The following is a 23907-nucleotide window of genomic DNA, read 5'->3' on the forward strand; positions in this document are numbered from 1 at the left end:
TCATAAGCTTTTTAGAAAGTTTACAATGTTATCTATTGCTTTTTTACCAGAGCGAAATGATAGAATCCCAAAATCAAATAGGCTTATCACTCCATGGAAGCCATCTTTAACGTGGTACCAAGTCACAGGGACACCACTGTCTTCTAACCGTTTCTTGTAGAGCAGTCCATCATCCCGAAGCACATCGTATTCACACGTTAAAATATAAGACAGGGGGAGCTGGCTGACAATGGAATCTTCAGCCAGAAGAGGTGAAAAAGTTGTCTCTAAAGCCAGTTTAGCCGCCTCATAGACTTCATCTGAGTATGAAGTGGGCAAATGTGGTTTGTAGCCTCTGGCCTTAAACTCCTCAGGGATATTGTCTGGATTTACCCATCTCCCACACTTCTGTTTCATGTCCAGAGGAACATGAGTCCCCTCCATGACATTTTCCAATACTGAGAAGTCCTTCTCCAGATACTTCAGACAACAGCCGATAACGTGCTCTCGGTACAGGAGGGGCACTGCACAGTTTTGCTGATATGAAGGCAAATAAAAATCAATTGCCTGAAGGCCTGGATAAATCAAAATCTGAGCAAGTGGCTTTGGAAAATTCGGTCTGCTCACTAATGCTTGGCAAACAACAGCAGCAAGAGTACCTCCAACGCTGTCCCCACTAATGACAACACAGGCAGAATCCACCCCATAGTCTTCTGCCGTCCTCATAAAGTGTACGCTGGCAGCGAGACAATCCCTAAATTGAGATGGATACTTGTGCTCAGGAGCCAAACGATACCTACAACATTGGAGACACTGATTACTGGAGAGGAAGCAGGGCTGGGCGTTGGGAGGGACAGTTCTATTCTTAGGCCTGTCGCTCACCATGGACCAAGCTTCTTCATCTAACTGTGCCTCTGTTTCCCTCATGCGCTTTGACTGCTCTGTCTGTTCAGAGTGCAGGTTGAAATTTTTCAGACACAACTTTTTTTTTGCCTAAAAATGCAGATTAAGTTTGTCCGAAACATTTTGCAAATTTGTATTGAATTCGGCATATCGTTTCAGGGGGCGAAAATAATCAAAACATTTTTGTTTCGATGTTTTTTTAAAAAAAAGTTCTGATTTTTCAATTCAAAATTATTTTTGTTTGAATTTTAAGTCAATTTTATTTTTTAAAAGGTGGGCTTTTTTTAAATAAAAACCCCCAAAACATTTGGTTTTGGGTCAAATGAAACATTTTGTTCAAACCAAAATGACATTTTCGAGGGGGGGGGGTTGTGATTCACCAGAAAATTTTTGTTTTGGGTGGAAACAAACCAATTTTTTAAATCATTTAGTTCACCTACTGAACTAAAAAATCGGTTACTCACACAGCTCATCTATTTAGATTGGAGGCTCTAAAAAGCAGGGACTGCTCCTCATTGTGGATTCGAATGCATCTACCATAATGGAGTGCAGATCTCAGCTAGGTCCTCGAGGAACAACTGTAATAACATAAGTCATAATAATTGAAAATTTTCTTTCAAAATTCTTCATTCTTGGTGATGGGATTTTCTTACAGAAAGAGGATCCTTTTTAGCTTCCCCTAATATTCTGTTTAGGTTTTTTAAAATTTTTTACTTGCTACCCGTCAACAAGGAAAGACAACAATTGGGAGAGGAGGTTCAAAACCAACTAATTTCTATTTACAGTCAATTGTTTTTCTTCTGCTCTTCCACCCCTCTACCATTCCTCTCCCAAGGTCCATGTGCTGGAAAAATTTTAATATCCTGAACTGGAAGGAGTTGGGGAAACCCTTCATAGTGAGTTTAATTTTGAGTGGAGCTTCGTTCTTCACTCTAAGCTGTATGGATGTGCTCTTCAAAATGGCTATTGGCGTCTAAGAAGTACCCTTGCTTTGTCATTCTTTTGCATTTTTCTTCATTGAGCTGTACACGGTTACTATTAAGTGTGCTATTTAGTAATAATAATAATTACTGCTATTATGCCAAAAGATAAATAAGGCCTCTGTGGGCAGGAAGCATTTCTTTTATATAAAGTTGCAATCTTATTGCAACTGTTCAAATTTCAATAGACAGTCTTCCCGCAGGAATGGGCTCCACTTAATAGCAGAAAACAATCAGAACTAAAACATGATCAGCTCTCTTTATGAGAGACAGACTGCTTCAGAGAAAGGACCAATCAAACAAGGATCCAACATTAACCGTGAATATAGTAAATAGTTTAAAAATACATGGGGCCAAGATTTTAAAGGGGCCTTGATCTGCCTCTTGATAACCACAGCCTCCTAATTAATGTTTAAGTTACGAGTGGAATGAAAGAAGGTCACCACTGTGGGAGTGAAGGAGACAGGAAGTATTTCTAAAAGGTGGAGCATAGCAAGTAGGAGGCGACAAGTAGATATGTTCCCTGACATTAATCTGGGGTGCTGAAAATGCCAAGTATCTGCCTCCCAATGTGAGAAACTTCAGAGAGGGACATATGAGGAGAAAGAGGTAGACACTTCTCTTAACTCTGCTGCAATAGACTGGACAAGGAGAGATTTTTTGACAGAAAAGGCAAATAAAGAACAAATAGTTCACTAATAATAAAATAGGGTGAGTCGTTCCTAAACAGGAAGCAATTATGTTAGCAGTTATGATACAAGAGAAAGAGGCATTTCAGAGGAGCGTGCACCTTTTGTGTATTGTAAATAGGAAAATGATGCATGCTCTCTCTTAATTTAATGGTATACGTAATACAAGAACATATCCCAAACAAAGTAACCCTGAGGAAGAGGCTCCTATTGCAAGGTCTGCTTTCCACAGGCTTGAAGCACGTGCTCTCCCAAAAAGGGTAGAGGACATTAGACATGTGTTCAAATGCCCTCTTGTTCGTTCTACGGCATAACTTTGTGTGACCTTCTCAATAACATTTGCATACCACAGGTAAACTATTTCTTGGGTCTGCAAAAACCATAGTAAATATTGGATTAAATGCAAAGGAAAAAATTCTGTTTTCATGGCAGGAACCAGGGTTGGGGGTAGCGGGATGACTAGTTTGTATCACAGGGCAGGCCCGGCATCATCGCAGCATGGAGGAAAATGGGGTACAGTGCAGAATGTGAATGCTGGACAAGCAGTTCTCCAATAAAGGCATATTCCTGAAAGTCCAACATGCAAGTTCTAAACTCTCTGTCACAGTTCCAGGTAACTGCACTTGTATCCCCCTTCCATGGTCCACTCCAGAACTGCCCAGTCAGGTCTCTAGTTGCCATCTGTCCCTGGGCAAGGACCTATGTCCTACTCCCTTCTGACCAGGGGTTCTAAGGCTCCACAGCCCCCTGACATACACTGTGATCTCACCAGCAAGCCAGTCTACCTGATGGCCAGCCCTGGGTGGCTTTTTCTCCAGCGTCTATGACCAGTGTACCAATATTCTGAATATACCAGCAATTACGAATTCCCACACAGCTCTTTCTCAGCAGAGAACATTTATTCTTAAGGTAAAAGCATCACAAAGAAAACCTATAATAAACCATAAACAGATTTAGACACTAAATGTACCCAAAATCATCCATTGGTTTTACCGGGCTGTGGTAGGCCAATAAGGCCTGGGACCCTACTAAGACCAAAGATCCTGTCCGTTTGCTGAATCAAGAGGAAGACCCTGTATTAGTTCAAGCTCAGCTTTTTATACCAAAAGCTGTTTCTTTGTCTCTTGGTCTCTGGAAAATCCAGTTTCAACCAGAACTTTCAAACCAACCCAGAGGGTGGTGGTACCTCTTTGGAGTTGTTTACCATCTCAGCTACTTACCTCAATCACCCCTGTGACAGACTGACAATTTCCTGCAATATCCTGAATATACTTTATTGAATTAGGTTGGACCTTTGTGAATTAGGTTTATCGTCTTTGGGGTCCATTGAATTAAAAATGCAGTTGAGTGTGTGATATTGTGGAATTGTAGGTATTGTGATGGGGCAAGGCCAGACGGCTACAGTAAAGTAGTGAGGAACAGGTATGTTAGTCCCAGGCTAAACAAATCCCTGGTGCCATGGTAACCAAATGGCAGTTGCTCCAGGTTAATCAAGACACCTGGGGCCAATTAAGATCCTTCTAGAAGGCAGTGGCTATAGCCAGGTTGATTGGGACACCTGAAGCCAACCAAGGACTGGCTGGAACTAGTTAAAAGCCTCCCAGTTAGTCAGTGAGGGTGTGGGTGTCAGGAGCTGAAGGAGGAAGCTACACTGTTGGAAGAACTAAGTAGTACACACCATATCAGGCACAAGGAAGGAGGCCCTGAGGCAAGGGTGAAGTGAAGCCTGAGGAAGTGGGGGGTACTTCCCCCCCCTGCTGTGGGGAAGTAGCCCAGGGATTTGTACGCATCCTGTTTCTAAAAGATCAGTTACCATAGCTGATACTATTAGGGTCCCTGGGCTGGAGCCCGGAGCAGAGGGCTGGCCCAGGCTCCCCCCCTTTGCCCTCTGATTAATCACTGAGACTGGGAGACAACAGAGACTGTGCAAGGGAGGATAGCTTCTCCTCACCTCCCTTGCTGGCTTATGATGAAATGGCTCAGTCGGCTGTGACCCTTGCCTCTAGAGAGAGAAGGGCTACATAGAGGGTCACAGCGAGCCTTTGAGGCTAGCGAAATCCGCCAAGAAACACGGGACCCACGGAGACAAGGACAGAGCTTTGTCATAGTATATAACTTCTCTAGGAGACTGACTGATGCAATCCCTGAAAGATATTAAGAACTTCAAAGGGCTTTTTGGAACAATGCAGGTGAAGTGGGTTTCCTAGAAAGTACCTGGGGGAATTCAAATGATCCACTTCAAAACCACTCTTTTGAAGTACGCCCTGGTGAGGAAAACCCATTGTTTACTAATTACCTGCTCCTAGAAACTCCAGATCAAAGATCCTGACTTGTATAAAGGGTGGAATAAAATGTGAGGAGTGTGCTAGTTGTGAGCTGATGCTGTTATGAAGTTGTTACCAAACAAGAGACCCCCCTTTGTGGGGTTTTGAAGGACTGCTCCTGCTCGAGCCTATGTTAGTCTGGGTGGACGTCTAGTAAGCTTGTTAGTATGTAAGTAGGTTTTTATTGTTTTTAGTACGTTCTCTCTGTAGTGTATTTACCAATAAAATAGACTAGCATAAAAAGAGCTGTGTGATATCTATAACGATGAGCAGTCACACTGTGAATCGTCTCGGAAGAGAAAGCAAGCAGGTGTGCTTGGGCAGCCAGTCTGTGCTGGAAATACCACAGTGAAGGCAGACAGCTGGGAAGCCTGGAAATACCCCAGTCAGAAGGGAAGGAGAGGCAGGTCTCCACTCCCAAATGGCAATGGCTGCGGAGCTGGAAGCCTGAGAATGGGTGCTCTCGCTGGACCATTGAGGGGAAATCTGGATGCAGTTGATCTGATGTATGAAAACCCCCAATGTTCTAGATCCTGGAAGAGCTATGGTAACCCTCCCACAGGAAGCAGAACACGATAATACATAAACATTGAATACAACGGTCCCCAAAGATACTGCACAGGGTTGTCGTACCCACTCCTTGTACATAATCTCCGTTTGCACTTGGTTAACTCACCCAACAGACACCACCACTGATTCGCTTTCTCTGGCAATATAGCGGCACACTCTGTCATAGGAATCTGAAAACAGATGTTTCCAATGGCACTGAATTAGTGTCTTACATTAAGATGAGTCCCAGCGGAACATTTTGTTTCTTAATCCAGACCTGGATCCAAAGTTTTCCATCCCAAATAGTATGGGGTGAATCCGTAGTTTTGGTTTGGGCCTATTTCTAGTCGTCTTGGGTTTATTTGTTTTTGCCAGTCAAATAGTTGTATTTGTTAGCTCATGAACTGCATTTTCACTTGTTTGCGGCACTGTTAAAGTGCAACGCTTTTCACCTTTCCCTTCACGTGCATATTTCTAAGAAGCTCAGGCATGGATTTTTCAGACCACCACTGCAACCAAATAACACATACCACCTACTACTGATTTAACGGTAGGCATGGGTTGGTTCTCTATACGCTGGGGAAGATTTCAAAAAGTTTTCTACTGTTCAGCTCCACCAGCATTGGGAGCCCTAATCCAGAGGGGCCATCAACATTTTTAACACCATATCACATAACACTGCTCTGAGGCAGTCCGATCAGTACTGTTGTATATTCTGTAACACAGCTAATGTGCTTGTGCTAAATCTGCCTTGTACTTGTCTCACCTTTTTATTGTTCCGTGAAGGCAGTGGGGTTGAAAGGGAGAAACTGAGGGCAGAATTTGGTCTCTTGATCCTTTCTACGGCAATAAATGGATAGTGATGGCTAAATTGTCTTGAAAAGGACCCTAAATTTGCACCCACGATATTAAACCTGCAACTGAAAGTGTGCGCAAAATTGGAGACTGGCTTGAAGACCCTTCAAAAATCTGTTTGAGCGGGGCAAAATTTCCAGACATGTAGTTTATTTGCCAAAAAATGCAGTTTTGTTCGACCTGAAACTATTTACTAATATGACAGAAATTCACCAGATAGTTTTGGCCAAAATTCTTTTCGGGGGAGAGCTAGGTTTACAACATGAGGGACAGCCGTGCTGCTGCCCATTTTATAACCTTTAGCTTAGTGGTTAGGGCATTCATCTGGACGTGGGAGATGAAGGTTTGAATCACTGCTCTGGAGCAGCAATTTGAAACTAGGTCTCTACCGTCTCAGCTGACTGCCCTAACCACTAGGCTATGAGCTGTTCTAGGGTGGGGCACTCTGTCTCTCCTGTTGCAACTGTTCCAGTTTATACAGATAATTATTCATTGGCACAAGGACTTTACCTTGGCTGTTCCCCCTGCTACATCCCCCTTAGCCCCAGGCTATCGAGTCATTCTCACTCTTGCTCTCTGGCCCAGTGACTATTCAAGTATTTTATACAAAGTGGAACAGCTATACCAAGAGAGATAGAAATAGACCGGCCCCAGAGTAGCCTATAGCCTGGGGGTTGAGGCACTTATTTAAGAGAAGAGAGATGTGACTTCAAATCCCTGTTCTAAGGTAGAGATCTGAGCCTGGGTCCGCCACATCTCAGGTGAGTATCCTACCCACTGGGCTGAAAATTATAAAGTGGATGTCAGCAAAGTCCACCAACAACGTTTTCCACTCTGTTTGACCCAAACCGATGGCTTTAATTTATTTATTTAATTTATTTGCAGAGCTGCCTGTGAACTGAAAAAATCAGTTATTCATCCAGCTCTACCCTGAGTATTTTCAGTTTTCTAGAAAACAAGAGGCTAGTTTCCTTGTGGCAAAGATAGCATTGTTAGCCCTCAATGCCATCTGTGACAATCCACTTCCTAGAGAATGTTTCTTCCAATGTTAGTGGAAAAGCTTTGGGTGGCCTATGACAGGCAATCTTTTCCACCTAGTGTAAACTCTCCACCCACCCCCAAAAAACAAAACCCGCCATGTGACATTTTAACATCACATGGACACCCAAAATACAGGCACCGATTAACATTACAGACCTCAATCCTCCCCTCAGAGTTCAATGGCGTTGCACAAATTTAAATAAAAACAGGGCGTTAGCCGTGAGGCTTCAGAAGGTTGGATTTGAAAGCTGTTTTTACCAACAGCGACCAGTGTACATTCATTTAGATGCTAATATGGAAGCCACAACTTCATTTGGATACAATAAGACCTGATCCAAAACTTCTCCTGAAATGGGAAACAGACCTGGATCCTTTTTTGAGGTTCTAAACAGTTCAGATGAGTTATTTGTTTTAAATACCATTCGTGGTTTTTTTTCCTCCCTTTAATGACTTACTAATGCTTCCAAACATCCAGCCTCCTCCATGCAAGTAGATGACGCCTCTCCTTCGGCGAACAGAAGGCGCTCTAGGCTGGTAAACCCTCACTGGCACCTCCTCAAACTGCAGGTCCTTTATGAAGAGTTTGGGGTCCTCCTGCAGGTTTTTTCCATCTTGTGTGTAGCGGATGAAGTTGATCTCAGAGCAGAAACCCAGGCGCTCAAAAATCTTACCCTGTTTGGAACAAGGAAGGCCAGAAATTAGTTAAGATGGCCCAGAGCTGGCCACTGTGCAGATAGGAGGAGGCAGTGCTGGTGCCCTCCTTATAGCTTTTAGTCCAGTGGTTAGGGCACCTACTTGTATTCAGTTCCTCCCTCCATTTAATGTGGAGAAGGGATTTGAATTTGCATTCCCTACAGTGCACAAAAGTACCCTAGCTACTGGGCTATGGGGCATTCTGGTGTGGTCTCTCTGTCTCCCTTGATAATGCTGCTGAACTGTGTATAAATAATTAAATATTCATTGGAACAGGGACTTGAATTTGGGTCTCCCATACCACAGATGAATGAGTGGCTAACCACCTCTACAGAGTCAGCCTCTCTCTTTCCCTCACCCAATGGCTATTCACTGTCATTCATAGCAGTACTCCACAGACATTCATAATGTGTGAGACCCAAGTTCAGATTTCTTCTCCACATCAGACAGCAGGAGGAATTGAATGCTGGTGAGCATCCCAACCACAGGGCTACACGGAGGACACTGTCACCTGCTGCTGGTTGTATGAATGGCAGCTAAAGCCAGGGGGAATTAGCCAAAACTATTTGGTGAATTTGTGTCAAATCTGGGAATACTTTTGGTTTACTCATACCTGCCTTTTTTTTTTTTTTTTTTTTTTTTGGTGAATATACTATTCGTGTGGAAATTTTCCCCCAGGTCTGATGGTAAAAGTTGCCATGTTGATAGGCCTGGAGATGGAATCCTCTGTTTTTCCTCAGAATAAATGCCTCATTGATAGTGGCTGTGCCAGTTACCCTACATCTCCCAGTCTTTATGCCTCAAACAAGAGGGTGCTTTAGCCCTCATGGCCTAATAAGTCCTTTACCAAGAATGCTAACAAAGTTCCAGTCCATGCCAATAGTGGTCATTAGTCCACTAGAAAGTGAACTAAGATTACCAACTCCTTCAACATAGATAACCAAATAGCCTTCAGATTATTGTGAGTTGTGGTTGCCATGACAGGTTAATTTGAACAGTTGACCTAGGTAAAAGGCTCTGTATTCCATCACCAGTCCCCATAAGCTATCTAATCCCCATTGTTAAAAAGTTGTACTATAAAACTACCTGTCAGACAGATAACTTTGGTAATGCAGTTGTGCCTCAGATACAGGAAATTGATTATCATTTCTGTAACCAAGAAATAAAATAATCATCTCCTCATTACACAAGCACTAGAATTGTGTGATGTGCTCAACTTAGATCTCAAAAGTTGTCAAAATTAGTCTTTGTCCATTCACAGCCATTTGCCAACTTTTAAAAGTCATTGGACTTTTAGACAACAAGAAAATTAATAGCTGTAAGTGAGCCGGGGGGCAAAAAGTTGATACCTTTCCACCTTATGGAACAATCAAAACACACCAACTTATCTGCAAACATTTGAGGCTGCTATTAGCTTGTGAATTTCACTCCCATACATAGTTCTGAACATATGCAAATCTGCATGAACACGCAAGGGCACATCACACCTAAACCTTGCACTGTGGGCTCACAACAATCCAACTCAGCTAAGGAAAAGGCAACATCTTTTTGAACATGAAGGCATGCTAGCCCATACGAACCAGTTTTTAAAAAAAGTTAAACCATTTCAGTTTTGCAAGCAGTTTTTATTGAGTTATGTTGCACGGAAATATTTCACACAGTGAGATTTATATATTTGGTGGAAAGCAGGGTGTTGCTTCTAAATGGTATGCATTGCATGAATCTCCTTGCAGATACCAGAATTTGTGAACACTCTATCCTAAGTATTTCCACAAGGATGGAGCAGCAAGGAAAGGAAACCTCTGTGTCAGGCCAGCTGCTGTTCTACAGGTGTCTGTTGCAGCCTTGAGGACAGTAGCTGCTGTTGCCCTAAGATACCTCTTCACTGAAGGGCAGGGGTAGTAGAGGATGTACGTAACAGCAGATTTCCAGGCCTCTCAGTACCAGACTTGATCTCAGCTGGTCCCTGGACAGTGGAATTCAGAGTTGAATTCTCTGCCACACTGACTTATGCATCAAATTCTGTTGGCAGGAGCATATCCAGGAGAAGGATGGAATTTGTTCCATAACTCAAAGTCAGCTTTTCTTCTTATCTTAAATACTTGTCCCATCTCTCCTAGTTTCTGGCTCAGAAGAGCGCACCACATTTAAACATTTACTTTTAAAACTTTCCCCCTGCTTCCCCTCCAACCCTCCCATGTCAATCAAAAACCAAAATGTAAACACAGTTTCAAGCCAGGAAAACTCACCAGAAAACATACAATAACCATCAGGCAATGAAGGATGCGAAGCTTTCCAGGTTGCTCGACTCCAGGAGGGATTTCTGAATTGGAGAGATCATAATAAATTGCCCATGCTGCCACCAGAGTAAAAGAAACAATCAATATTTCTGCTGCAATTGTGAACAAGAAGTAAGCAAGCTCCATGTCTCTTGACTGGGGGTGATGTAGTCAGAGAACTGACTTTGACTTGATGTTCCTTCCAGTTTCTGAAGTGTCTTGGATATATAACTAGGTTATTTACATCCACAAGAGAGTGCGGGTTGTACTCCTAAGCTGAAACAACACTGGAGAATGTTTTGTAGCACCCAATATTTCATCACAGCACTGTTGACACTGTAAATGATTTCATAACAATTTGGGCAAGTGTTGCAGATAAATACTAGTTAGAAGATCACATTGAACATTGTGCAGAAGATGAGATGGTATGTGTCTGCACTGTAACTGGCTGGATTCACACGTTTAATGTAGGCTTTCTCTTGCACAGCAGTATAAAATTCTGCTAGCAGCTATTCTGGCAAGTGCGCCCATCCTGACATCCCACACAAGTGATGTGAAGATTTATTCATGGAGAGACAGAGCCAGCCAACTCTAAACTGTACATGTACAAAGTTAACAATGTTACAGGTAGTCAGCAGGACAGTTCTATATCTACAGTGTGTTCATTCAGAGGAACATGGGACTTTGGCGTTTAATTTTTGATGCTGCTGGTAATTTTAAACCTTCTAAAATTAGGCATCCCACTATTTCCAGAGGGCCAAGGGAGGGGGAGGAAGTGACAATGTCTTGAATCTTTTAGAAATTTGATTCAGACAAGTATCCAAAAGTTCGGATGCTTTTCTCTGTATATTTGGTGGTATTCGGCCTGGGCTAATCCACAGACTCATTCCTTTACCCCTCAACAGGCACCAGAAGGGTCAGCCTAAAATACAGCAGGAATTTAAAATACCTATTTTAGCAATGAAGGGAGCAATCTGTTTAGTTCATCAATAGTGGTTCTGCATTTAGACTGGGGGATGAACTCCAAACTATGTTAAATGGGCCAGATTGTCAGCTGGTGTAAATTGGTATCTCTTCATTGAATTCAAATGGAGCTATATCCATTTGTACCACATTGGTTTAGCCCTTGGTGTTTGGAAGCAATTCTGATGGCAGGGAAGAATTCTTACTTCATGTCTTGCCACCCTTCCCAACTTCATTCTGACTTGATGTTCTGCCAGCATTTGTAAGTGACTACGTGCTATTCTTCTCCTTCTCGCAGTACATTGGTTCCACCTTTCCCAAAACCCTCATCAGCCTTTGCAACGCCTCCCATTTGGCTTCCCTCAGTTCCCAGCTCTTTGAATTGCAGCATATACAGAATGCTGCCTACAGCCTCCTAACATGCCCAGAAAACTTCACCCACATCAGTCCCACTTTCAAGCAATTTCCATGGCTCCTTCCCATCAGGACCCAATTTAATTTTTTTCTTTTAATTCCCAAAGCCCTCTGTGGTCTTGCTGTTGTCTGTCTCGTGGCTTTGGTCACTCTCTCTTCCTCCTTTGCACTTCCTATTTTTTTCTAGTGGTCTCCTTCCTGTATCTCTATCTGTACCACTGTAGGTACAAGAGCCTTCATTTCTGTGGCTCCTGACATCTTGACCAGCCTTCCTGCATTTCTTTGCCTCAATAACTCTCTCTCTCTCTCTCTCATTTGGAAACTCAGCTGAAAAAATATAGTTTCCTTCTTAGCAACATTTCTTTATTTCCCCCGTGCCCTGATATGATTTAGCTCTGTAACTGCACCGTTTATGGAAACGCTAAAGTATTTTGGGACCCGCATTCTGTAAAATACCAGGCAGTTCATTTCCAGAGGTGCTGAGCAGTAGGAACTTAGCATCTCCAAAATGAGGCCCAGTATAAAACTGGCATGAATTATTCCATTTAAAAAAGTCATTTTAAAAACAAACTATGACATGAATGTATTGTGCCCCCATTCTGTAGGCAGAGTTCAACTAGAAAGATTCCAAGTAGAGCTATTGGGGGAGGGAGAATTTCCCCTTCAGTGAAAATTTTGATGAAAACGTGGGGGGGGGGATCCTTTTTGTTTAATTTTTCATTGGAAATTTAATTTTTTTGGTTGAAAACCAGAAACTTCCATTTTCGGATGGAGACTGACCATTTTTGAGGAAAGCCACCACTCTGCGGAAAACGTTGTGAGCAAAAATCCAATTTTCATCAAAAATAAATTTAGACGGAAATGTTTTACCAGATCGAATTTATTCTGCAGCTCCTGTTTGTTTTAGTTGGTTCCTCGGTGACACCTGGTGGCCAATTATATACCTAACAAGCTTTTTTCTTTTCCAGTTTCCTGAGGCCTAGGTGATACATCTCAAGGGTTTAAAACTGAACACACAGGATTCCTCTATATTGCCTTGTATAAGTAGCAACAGTGGAAGTTGAGATTTCCTTGGTCAGGTCTATAAAATATCTTTAATTCTTCCAGTCACAGCCACCTTAGGTGTTGCTTGTAACAGTAACTACTGTACAATCTTTCCAAAGGAAAGGTCGTTTTCTAGCTGACACCAAGAGTCCCTTGTTTAGTCCATTATCTTGTTACTTTTTCAGAGCTATTTCTTCATTTTTTGTTTCTATTGGTGTATCTTAGTGTAAAACTTTGAATAATTTTTTATCTTCTTATCCTATTTACCTAGCTGTTGAGATCCACTTTATTTGAACTAATAATAATATAAAAAGGAAGAAAGGAGTATAACGTGATTGCTTTTGAAGCATGTCACCAAGTATCCCAGAGAGACCTAAGGATCCTTTGTGTAGAAAGAGCTAATTTAACTTGCCTAATATGACAAGTGATCTCTTTCTCGCAAACATATAAATACTTGCAGATTGGGTTTTCTCTCTCATTCAGACTTCCTTCTGTATTTCAGCGTTGATATCGAGTTTTAACCCTGAATCGTTTTGTTTTACCGCCTGTTCGGGTAAGTAGACTTTGAAGTGAATTAAATACTGGGAGACAAATTTTTTAGCAGATTTAGATTCCACAGAGTGGGGCGGGGGTGGGGGGCTCACACGAACTGGAGAGAAAGGAATTATAACATCCCCAACCATGTGGTTCCCCACCCCAAGGTTAGGGTTCCTATGGTTAGAGTAGTTGGGCCTAGGCTCAGGGTTCCAATGGGTAGGGCTGCCCACCTTAGGGTACACAGCGTTGCTGCTTTGGTTCCTCAAAGTCTCAAATAGTCTCTGCGACTTGTACCGCAAATCTGTGGAGGAAAGGTTGCTGCTGGGGCCATGTAACTATAGAACCCATTAAAGGTCCAACCTACACAACTGACTGGAATTACCTTGTGACAGGAGCAGAGAATAAACATGCTGTACACGGACTCTTGGATACAGTGATATTTGCAACGCAAGCCATCCCTTTTTCAAGAGAGGCCTTTGTTACCGTAGCAGAATCCAGCTAAATAATGACATGTCCGTGCACACCTGCAGTGAGCTCCATCCTCATGAGCTATGCAGGCAATCCACAGTAATAAATCTATTCACAGGGCCTAGTTCTGTATGTGGATACAACGTGAGTCCTTGCCATTCTCTGGAGGAGTCCTCTGCCAGCACTGAAGTAGCAGCTACCCTGGTTCACAGCTGGTGCCACCTACTCTCTCTCCACAAAGCCACTGGGAGAAAGTGATTGTAATATTTTCGGAACAACTACCGATTTCAGTCCTCGTTTAAATTCTCTCACCAGGCTGGATAATGCTACCTCGCAATGCAACGCATGATAAAGAATTTCCTGTCCACAACAGTAAAGTGTACCTGATGCACAGAAGTTGAACATTGTTGATAAATATTTATATAGTGCTGTGAATGTTCATGGTGTTATACAAAGATCTATTATGGGGCAGCTATGATCTAATGGGCTGATCATGGGGCTGGGAGCCAGGACAAGTAGGCTGTATTATTTGTTCCCTCCATTAGTTGCCGTCTTTGTGCCTGCATCTGCAAAAATAATAATTATGGTTGCCCACTTTGGCTGAAGTGCTTTGAGATCTACAGGTTAAAACTATGGATATAATTATAGACAATCCTTTGACGTGAATATTTTATAATCTGATCAAATCAAAACAGACAACAAAAAACAATTGCCAACATCTCCTGTGAGGGAGGCAGTGGGGAATTTTAATGTTTAGAAGAGGGATTGCTGAAAGACATGGGTTTGAAAGAAGGAGAAAAGAGGGTGATTTGTAGGTGAGAAAAAAGGGCATTATTCCAGCAGCAAGAGGATTGGGACAGCATGATGGAAGGGGAAAAGTCTGTTATGGGAGAAGCAGGAAGAGGTCAGGTTTGCAAAAGAACAATGGGAACAGGGATAGGGGGAATAACAATGGAGATAGGTCTGAGAACAATGACCCTGATTCTGGAGCTCTCAACTAAGCTCTATTCAGTTCAGGACCTGGGAAGAGCAAAAATAGCTTTTTGCCATATTTATGCCCCCTATTACTGGCCAGGAGCCAGTTCAACCATTAATACAAGTTAGAATAGCCTCAGGACTGTTCTGACTTGCACAGGCAGGCAGTGTCCCCCCAGGGGCTGTTATACCATTCAGGCATCATTGGCACACAGAAGCATTATGATCAATGAGGGTAGAAAGACACCTGTGACTTTAAAAAAACCAAAACCCTAGTTTCCCGTATATCCCAATATTCTGAGGTTAGGTTCATGGTAACAATTGCTTACTTCATTAGTTGTCAAGAGGGTTGCAAAAATATTCAGCAGGCTACCTATAAAGGGATGTTCTTTACCTCTTTGTATCTGCTTAGATAGTACAAAGAAAGAGAGACTGATTTGTGTGATGACGTCCTTTTAACAGCAGGTGTGGAATGTTGCCATCCAAAGGTTCTGGAAGGTGGCCTGGCAGGTTGAATGAGGCAGCTGGGTGTCACGAGGCTTGACGCAAGGCTGTTTGGAAGAACGTTTTCAATTGGGATCGGTGGGAGGGTCAGTTTGAAATGGGTCCATTTGACCTGAGGTTGGTAAACTGGTCAGTTTTGGTAGCTGGAATAGGGCAGTTGAGAGTGATGTTGAATCGTGTGAAGGTGGACGCCAGGAAGAAGTTGAAGCCAAGTGGCTATTATCTAATCTCCGTCAGCTTAGAGCATCTCCACTGAATTCAAGCGTAACCAAGACTAGACTCTGACTGGCCCAGCGTAGTCACCCTCCATCTTGAGGATGAACGAGACAGAACAACAGGGGAAGGTAAGGATGGCAAAGTGTGAGAAAGAGAGAGCAAAAGAAGAAACTAGTCAGGAAGAGAATGTAGAAAAGGAGCCTGTGAAATCCATCAGGGAGGGGCAAGTGAACTCCTAGTTAACCTCCCTTATTACAATGATGCTCTGAGGAGGCTTTGCATCACCATACGGCCCATCTGGTGTGTTGCTTTAGAAACAAAACCACTTTTCTTTTTCCTTCATGGACAAAGCGATTCTCTGACGGTTTTTAGTTCTGGGACAAAATTGGGGGAGGGGGGAATAAAAGGCAGTGATACTCGCTGAAGCTCTTCCCAAAAACTGAGATCTATTCTGTTCTGTACAGATTCTTATACTGCCCTCATTACATAGGACCTGAGCACCTTCCAGCTGTGTGTTAAGCAACATGAGTGACATCTGTCACGCCGCATACATGGGTCATGGGTCAGATCAGCAGTGACTACAGGGCTCTGGGAGCTAGGGGGAAAAGAGTAAGGGATGCGGGTTGTGTTTTTTGTCCATCCTCCTGGTTGGGAGAAAGGGCCCAGGCAGGGACACATGCATCCTGAAGATGAAGTCACAGCTGCACTGACGGTGTTGATGGGAGGACTTTGGCTTCCTCGACCATGGGATGCAGTTCCAGGAAGAAGGTGTGCTGGGAAGAGATGGGGTCCAATTGACCAAGAAGGTGGAAGAGCATCTTCACACACTAACTTGCCAACCTAGCGAGGAGGGTTTTAAACTAGGTTCAAAGGAAGCAGGTGACAAAAGCCGGCAGGTAAGTATAAAAACAGGCAACCTTGACAGAAGCTTATGTTGGGGGGCAGAGATAAGGAAATTACATTAGGATCATAGGAGCAATAAGAGGGAAATCTGTGGGGGAGGTAAAAAGGGAGGTGGTGTTGCATTATACATCAAGAGACTCTCCCATCCTTGTGTTTCCCCAAACATCCTTCATGTTGACAAGGGGCAAGAGACAACAATGCCCCTCTTTTCCCCTCTCCTTGTCGCTCTGCTGCCTGGAGGGGCTGGAGAGTTGTCCCTGTTGCTTCTCTCAGGACCCTGACTTGTTGTACAAAGACCTATGAGTTGCTGGAGGTCAGCTCGGGCGGAATGAATATTTCTGTTTTCCCCCCCTTGTCTTAGGCATGTTTTTATTGTGTGTTTTCAGTGGTGATACTGGCTTTACTGTGTGCTGTTATAATTTCTATCTGAGGGTCACAATTATGCAGGTGGAAACTGGAAAGTGTAAAATACTGCATATTTTAAAGAACTCAAATCTAAAACCTAAACAAAAAGTGCCTACTTTATTTGCATAAAGTATTTTGCGCTTGCTATTGGAAATACAGGACCTGCAGCATTTAAAAAAGAATATTTTTCACAATTTTTTAATAAAGTTCACAGTATTATCCAGTATCTTTTTTGCAGAGGGAAATGAAAAAATTCCAAAACCAAAAAAAGCTAATACTCCATGGAAACCATCCTCATTATGGTACCAGCTGACTCGAACACCATTATCCTCTAATCGTTTCTTGTACAACAGTCCATCATCCCTAAGCCCATCAAATTCACAGGTCAAAATATAAGACTCAGGAAGCTGGCAAACAATAGCATCTTCTGCTAAAAGTGGGGAAAACATTACCTCTAACATTTGTTTAGCCACTTCATGAACGTCATGCTTATATTTATATGAAGGCAGTTTCTGTGGTTTATAGCCTCTGATCTTAAATTCCTCAGGAATACTGTCTGCACTTATCCATTTCTTATACTTCAGTTTCATATCCTCAGGAACATGGGAACTCTTCAGGACATCTTCCACTACTGATGTGTCCTTATTGAGATAACGTAAGCAAAAGTAGGCAATGCGATCCTGGAACAAGAAGGGGACTGAGCGGTTCTGCTGATATGAAGGCAAATAAAAGTCCAGCCCCTGGAGGCCTGGATAGATCAAGACCTGAGCACGTATTTTTGGGAGGTCTGTCCTGCTCACCAGTATTTGGCAAATAGCAGTAGCGAAATTACCTCCACAACTGTCCCCACAAATGATGATGCGGGCAGGATCCACCTGATAACTTTCCACATGCCTCATAAAGTGTATGGTGGCATTGAGGCAGTCCCAGTACTGGCTTGGATACAGATATTCAGGAGCCAACCGATAACTAAATAGCAAAGAAATTATGATTTTTAAAAAAGTAATTACAAAAATTTCGTTTCCATTTTTTATGTCCAATTGGTGTGGCATCTTCTCTTTAAAATGCCCTTCTAAATTTGCACATTTATAAAACCTATGTATTTTAATTAGTTCAATAAAAATGTCCAAAATTTAAAATAATTTTATTTGTTACTCTAGCATGATTTGCCTAAAAATACATGCCTAAAATGAACAAAACCCTCAAACCAGAAATATAGGGCACAAGCTAAAATAGTAAGGACTGTCCCATTTTCAGGTCTCAGCATGTACCACAGAAGCATTCCAATTGTAAACTGCCACATTGGGGTAAAAACCTATATAAAAACACTGGCTTGAGCTCACTTACCCAACAGACACAACCACTGAATCGGTTTCTCTGGCAATATAACGACACACTCTTTCAAAGGCATCTGAAAACAAAAATTTTCAAGAGTGACATATTTGAGTTCTAATACATGTGAATGGAAGACTATCAAGGGGAAAACTTAAACTCGGTACATGAACCAAATATCAGCAGACCTCAGAGACCAATCTGTGCAACAGCCTTATGTACGATCATGAGTTTTGAAAGAAGGCTATAAAAGTTGCCAACCCTGAATAAGGAAGTGGCAAGGAAGAAGAAGATATTTGAGTTCTCATATATTCCATATGCTTTAGAAATAAGACTGAAACTTGTGAAGAATGACGTAAAATTTAAGTACCAAATCCTGCTCTGTGTAGTCATGAGTATTCTTTTGTGACAAATTCTTGCCCAGTGTAACTCTGTTGATCAGAGAATCATGGGGTTAGAAGATCATCTAGTTTAACCCCCTGCCAAGATGCAGGATTTGTTGTGTCTAAACCATCCAAGACAGGTGGCTATCCAGCCTCCTTTTGAAAACCTCCAGTGAAGAAGCTGTCACATCCTCTGGAGGCAGTCTGTTCCATTGTCTTACCGTTCTTACAGCTGGGAAGTTTTGATGTCATAACAGTGCATCGCCCTTGGAATACGTTAGACATCTGTTATTATGTATACCCCTTAATAAGGTGTGGAGCACACATGCTGTCAAAACTACTGCAACCCTGAGTCCATTTCTCCAAAAAATAAAACCTTTCCATCAGTTAGTGAATCAGGGCTGACTTCAATACGCAAAAGGCTTTCAAATCCCCAAAACCTCAAGAAGGGCCAAATCCATATCACCTTACTCTTGCATGTATTCCAAATTCGTCACCGAAGTATCTTTAGAGGTCTGGGGACTTTTACAGATTCTAGAGGTGTATTCTACAGTCAATATATGCCTAAAAGATGTGTTACTATAAAAGGAAACAATAAGCACAGAGGTATTTCTCTTGGTCTGTAACAGAAGTAGTATTGTAATGGAACAAAATGTTAATTCATGCTTTAAAACACACTCAAAATCAGCCTTGACTTGTGTTTGACCTACATCCAGAAACCAGCGGGGTTGTTTAGAACCTTCTTACCGTACCCTAGATACTTGTGTGCACTTAAACTGCTCTTTGCCATGTATTTTAGAGTCCAGCTTTGAGAGTTTTTAGAGTTGGAGAGAGTCATGTGGAGGCTAAAGTCGGGCACTCTGCTTTTAGTTTGCATTACCTGGGGAAACTGTTCAGGAAGGCAGGTGTCAGAGCTAGTAGCTTGGGTGCAAGTCAGCTGAGCAGTTGCTGCTGTCACCCTCACCAGCTCTGTGCAGAGAAGGATTCTGATGCTGTCACCACTTGAAACTGGCAGGGCTGCTGACACTGAGGAGTGATAAAGTGGGGTACAAAAACACCACACCGGTGGCCTACATCATAGCCTCTGTAACCTCCTATACCACTGAATGGATATTGGAAACCTGCAATTTTCGAGCAAGGACGTGGAAGATTGCCCAGAGGCACTTCTGACATTTTTGGAGCTATTCAAATAACTCCCTTTTTTTTGTGTGGGTTGTTTATTTGTTTGTTTGTTTTTTGTTTGGATGGACCAAAAAAATTTAAAAAAATTATTTCAGATCAATGAAAAACAAAAAAAAAAATCCAGTTTTTCTCTAAGCTTCAAACCAGACACAAACCTTTTCTGAGATTCCAAAAATGTGTGTTTTTTTGCCTTTTGTTTTTTTTAAATTATCAATCATAATTTTAATCTTGATATTTCTTACTAATGCTTCCCAGGGTGCCAGCACCTCCATGAAAGTAAAGGACTCCCCTCCTTTGGCCAGCAGATGGTGCTTTTGCCTGGTAAACCCTCACTGGCACCTCAGCAAACTTCAGATCTCTGATGAGGAGTTTTGAATCTCTCCATGGTGGTATTCCATCCAGCATAAACCGGAGTAAGCTTATGTCACTGCAGATCCCCAGCTTCTCCAAAATCCTTCCCTGTTAAAATGAAAGCGATCCGAAATTGATTACTGCAAAGAGGCTCAAATCTTTCAAACTACACAAAATGCGTGGACTGTAGCTTGCTGGGATGGGTCGAATTTCAGGAAACAGAGGTGGCACTTTAGTGCCGAGTATGGTCACAAACCAAGAAATGATCAAACTGTTTTAAAGTAAATTGAGTGGTGCTGAAAGTTGCCAGGTTGGCACTGATGGAGACCTAAGTCATCTCTATCCCCGGAACAGGAGCAACGGGGATATGGTGTAGTGCAGAGTTCCCTATACAGAAAAGGGTCGTCTTTTGCTGTTGTTCGTAGTTGTGATCATTCATTTTTACGGAGCCAAATAATCACAAAAATGGTTGATCTTAAAAATATTGGGAGAAAAGGAAAAATAATTTCTGATTTGGAAACGGGGGCTAGACAAGGAGGCGTCTAAGGGCATGTCTCCACCGCAAAAGCTGTGCACAGTCTAGTTTATTCAAGCTAGCTTGAATCCAGCTAGCATGGGTCACTATAGTGATGAAGACAGCACAATGTAGGCTTCAACTTAGGTAGGACTTAATATCACATTCCAAAACCTTCAGTATGTTCAAATACCTGCCATGCTTTTAAAGCAACCTGTCAAATAGATATTTCCTCCCAAGAGTGAAATTTTCCTTTAAAAACAAACCCCCCCAAACCAACCAAACAAAAAAACTTTACCTTGCTCGATGTCCAGGGTGGCAAATACTTAACCCTTGGCCCAGCTTTTTCTTTCATAAAAAAGGAATAACTTTTAGATGTAATGTCTATGAGCTATAAAGTTCAATGTCAAAAGAGCTTTATGGCATTTGTTAGAAGAAAGGGGACGCATTGGTCACTCCTAGCCCTGGAAGATTCACATTTCAAGACTGACAGAAAAATTATTTTTGGTCATTTTGAAGATGTTTCATGTTTTTAGTTTTAATTTTAATGTTTCTCTTCCTCAGATCCATGCACAATAATAGTAACTAAGGCCCATAGCTTTGCAAGTGGAAGGATACAATCAATAATCCCAATGCAATGTTTTAAATTCCCTAAAATTATCCTAGATGATTATTGTGTGCGTGTGTGTGGGCCATGTGTACTATATCAAGAACACATGTAGATGTAGCAGGTTTGGTGTGGTATAAACGTTTTATTGATACTCATTTGTGATTATCTACATAACTTCACTCTTCTCCTTGCCACTTCTGATTAAGCAACCATCCGAAACTCAGAGTAATATAACCTGTTGCACATCTTTCGGTATTCTATTCATGTGTGTGCATGCATAATACATGCAATGTAAAAAATGTGGGTATAGTGTATATGCAAGGCAAGCTGCATTTGTCTGATCTGTAGCTAAAGAGTCCGTCTATTCATTTCTGGGGTTGTTGCTTCAGATAGGTTTCGCTGTAGTAAAATGCCTGTGAATTGTCAAGGCACAATCTGTCCCAGTGAATGCACAAATGCAGGTATGTGCATTGAACTAGAGCTGGATGGGATTTTTTCAGTGAGATTTTCCTGTCAAAAAGTTGATTGGTCAAAACCTGGAAGCGTTTGTGGGAAAGGGTCAGTTTTGAGGAATTTCTCAACTCAAAAATAGTTGAAGAAAACATTTCAAAATTATCAAAACAAAAAACTTTGGTTTCCCAGTTTGAAATAACTTTTCCTTTTTTCTCTGACATATTTGACTAGGAAATGGGTTATGGAAGCGGATGTATTAGAATTCTGTCAGGCTTGCTATTATGTGGGTATCTATCTATGGACAATTCAATAAGTTATAATATAGGTTTTTATTTTGTTTGAAGCAATGTTTTAAAAATTATGAAGTGTCTGGAGTCTGAGAGGCACAGAAAAAAATCTAAATAAATAAACTCTAAAATCAGCCTCTAGTCTTTACCTTTAAGAATTAATTTAATCTGCAATAGTTCATATTCCAGATGTTTGAAGACTGTTTAAGAATTTTTTTTTTACAGATCTTTCAACTCCCGTCCCATTGTCAAAAATAAAAGTTGAATCCCCACTTTGAAGCCAAGTCAACTTACCAGAAGAGCAGACATAACTAATAGCGAGTGATAAAACCGAAGCTTTAGCGGCTGGTCAATTCCAGGAGGCAGTTCTGATTTGAAGAGATCATAACAAATTGCCCAAATGAACAATACCGGTAGCAAAAAGGGAGAAATCCAAATCACTCCTATTAATGTCAAAGGAGCACAAACAAACCCCATTGCACTTGAATGAGGATGATGTACTCAGAGAAGTGATTCTGATTTGATTCTTCCAGTACTATTTCTGAAGAGTCCTTACAGAAGACTAAGCAATACAGGGCATCCTTTTGACACACAGCACAAAATACATAATCAGATTAAGATTGCTATATCAGTAATTCTCTCCACCCTCCTCCCATGAATCATGATGATGGCTCCACCCACACACAAATACATATCAACAGAAGAAACTAGAATCTCAAACTCAGGTGTAATTTTATTCATGATTTCTTATTAAATACAAGAGAAATGAACATTCCAAATGCACCTAAAACTCTGTCTATTCTGTATGTGGTTTCATTATGACTCAGTTCTGGATGGACTTCTTGGTGGGACTGCAGAATTAACCCTTGGACATTCCAAAAGCCCGAAGTCTCTCCGATTTTCGTATTCTTCAGGAGACTGCCCAGCAGGGCTACTGCACTTCAGAAAAATGTTTAGTCAGACAGCATGAGAGGCATGAGTCCAAACTAATTCCTCAGTGGAGACATCTATGTTTTTAAGAGAGCCTCTAACCAAAGTGAAAAGCAACCCATTAAATGTATTTGTGACTGTCATATGTTTTACTGCTGTGACCTCCATGCCCCAGGTCGCAATGCCACTCACTCAGTGTTGGCCCTGGCACCGTCACGATGGGGGGCACCAGGGCTACTCCTCAGTGGGTAACAGGGCAGCTGGTGCTGCTGCTCCTTGCTGCTGCCGGGGACTGGCTGCTGCATCAGTACCTGAACTAGACCAGTCAGGGACCATGAGCTAATGCTGGGTGGCCCCCCACAAATTGGGCCCTAGGCACGTGCCTACGATGACTCTGGATTTGTGCTGGAAATGGCCCAACTTGATTATCATACACATTGTAAGGAGAGTGATCACTTTAGATAAGCTATTACCAGCAGGAGAGTGGGGTGGGGGGAAAGAAAACCTTTTGTAGTGGTAAACACCCATTTTTTCATGGTTTGTGTGTATAAAAAGATCTTCTGTACTTTCCACAGTATGCATCCGATGAAGTGAGCTGTAGCTCACGAAAGCTTATGCTCAAATAAATTGGTTAGTCTCTAAGGTGCCACAAGTACTCCTTTTCTTTTTGCGAATACAAACTAACACGGCTGTTACTCTGAAATCTGTCTTACTCTGGCTTTGGTCAAGACATTGAGGATTCACCAAAGAAAAAAGTGAAAAGACTGTCAGTTTAAGACTCTTGGGGGGGGGGGGGAAGGGGCTCAGCACAAGCATGATTTTCTACAAAAAAAACAAGGCAAAGGGCTAACATTTGCTTTTTGTGAGTATTGCAGAGCTGATTTTTCTGTTAGTCATGGCGGATACAATGATATTTCAAGACATATTGCTAAGGAGAAACAAGCGAGCTGGGCCAAGGCTGCAATTCAGTCAAAATGTTTGGTAGCTTGTTCTCCATCTGCTGAGTCAAAAATGAGTGACCGTGTAACCAAAAATGAAGTGTTATTTATAGGATTACTTTTGGAGCATACCATTCCTCCTGCTCTCAATGATCATGTGAGACCTTTCTTCAAGAAAATGTTCCCAGACTCCGAAATTGCTCAGC

General features: G+C 42.0%; 2 protein-coding genes across 2 annotated transcripts; both read right to left on the reverse strand.

The window, feature by feature from the left end:
• On the reverse strand, positions 1-10439 carry LOC141974377 (arylacetamide deacetylase-like 4). Its single transcript, XM_074934051.1, has 4 exons — positions 10263-10439; positions 7776-7992; positions 5552-5615; positions 1-775 (listed from the first exon to the last, which is right to left on the reverse strand). The coding sequence occupies exons 1-4, from the start codon at positions 10437-10439 to the stop codon at positions 1-3; spliced, it is 1233 nt and encodes a 410-aa protein (XP_074790152.1).
• Positions 10440-16909: 6470 nt separating this feature from the next.
• LOC142000875 (arylacetamide deacetylase-like 4) lies at positions 16910-22310 on the reverse strand. Its single transcript, XM_074975511.1, has 4 exons — positions 22128-22310; positions 19861-20077; positions 18069-18132; positions 16910-17690 (listed from the first exon to the last, which is right to left on the reverse strand). Exons 1-4 carry the CDS (start codon positions 22308-22310, stop codon positions 16910-16912), a joined length of 1245 nt encoding a protein of 414 aa, XP_074831612.1.
• Positions 22311-23907: the final 1597 nt, after the last annotated feature.

The sequence above is a fragment of the Natator depressus genome, chromosome 18, assembly GCF_965152275.1.
Source record: "Natator depressus isolate rNatDep1 chromosome 18, rNatDep2.hap1, whole genome shotgun sequence".
NCBI classification, from domain to species: domain Eukaryota; kingdom Metazoa; phylum Chordata; order Testudines; family Cheloniidae; genus Natator; species Natator depressus.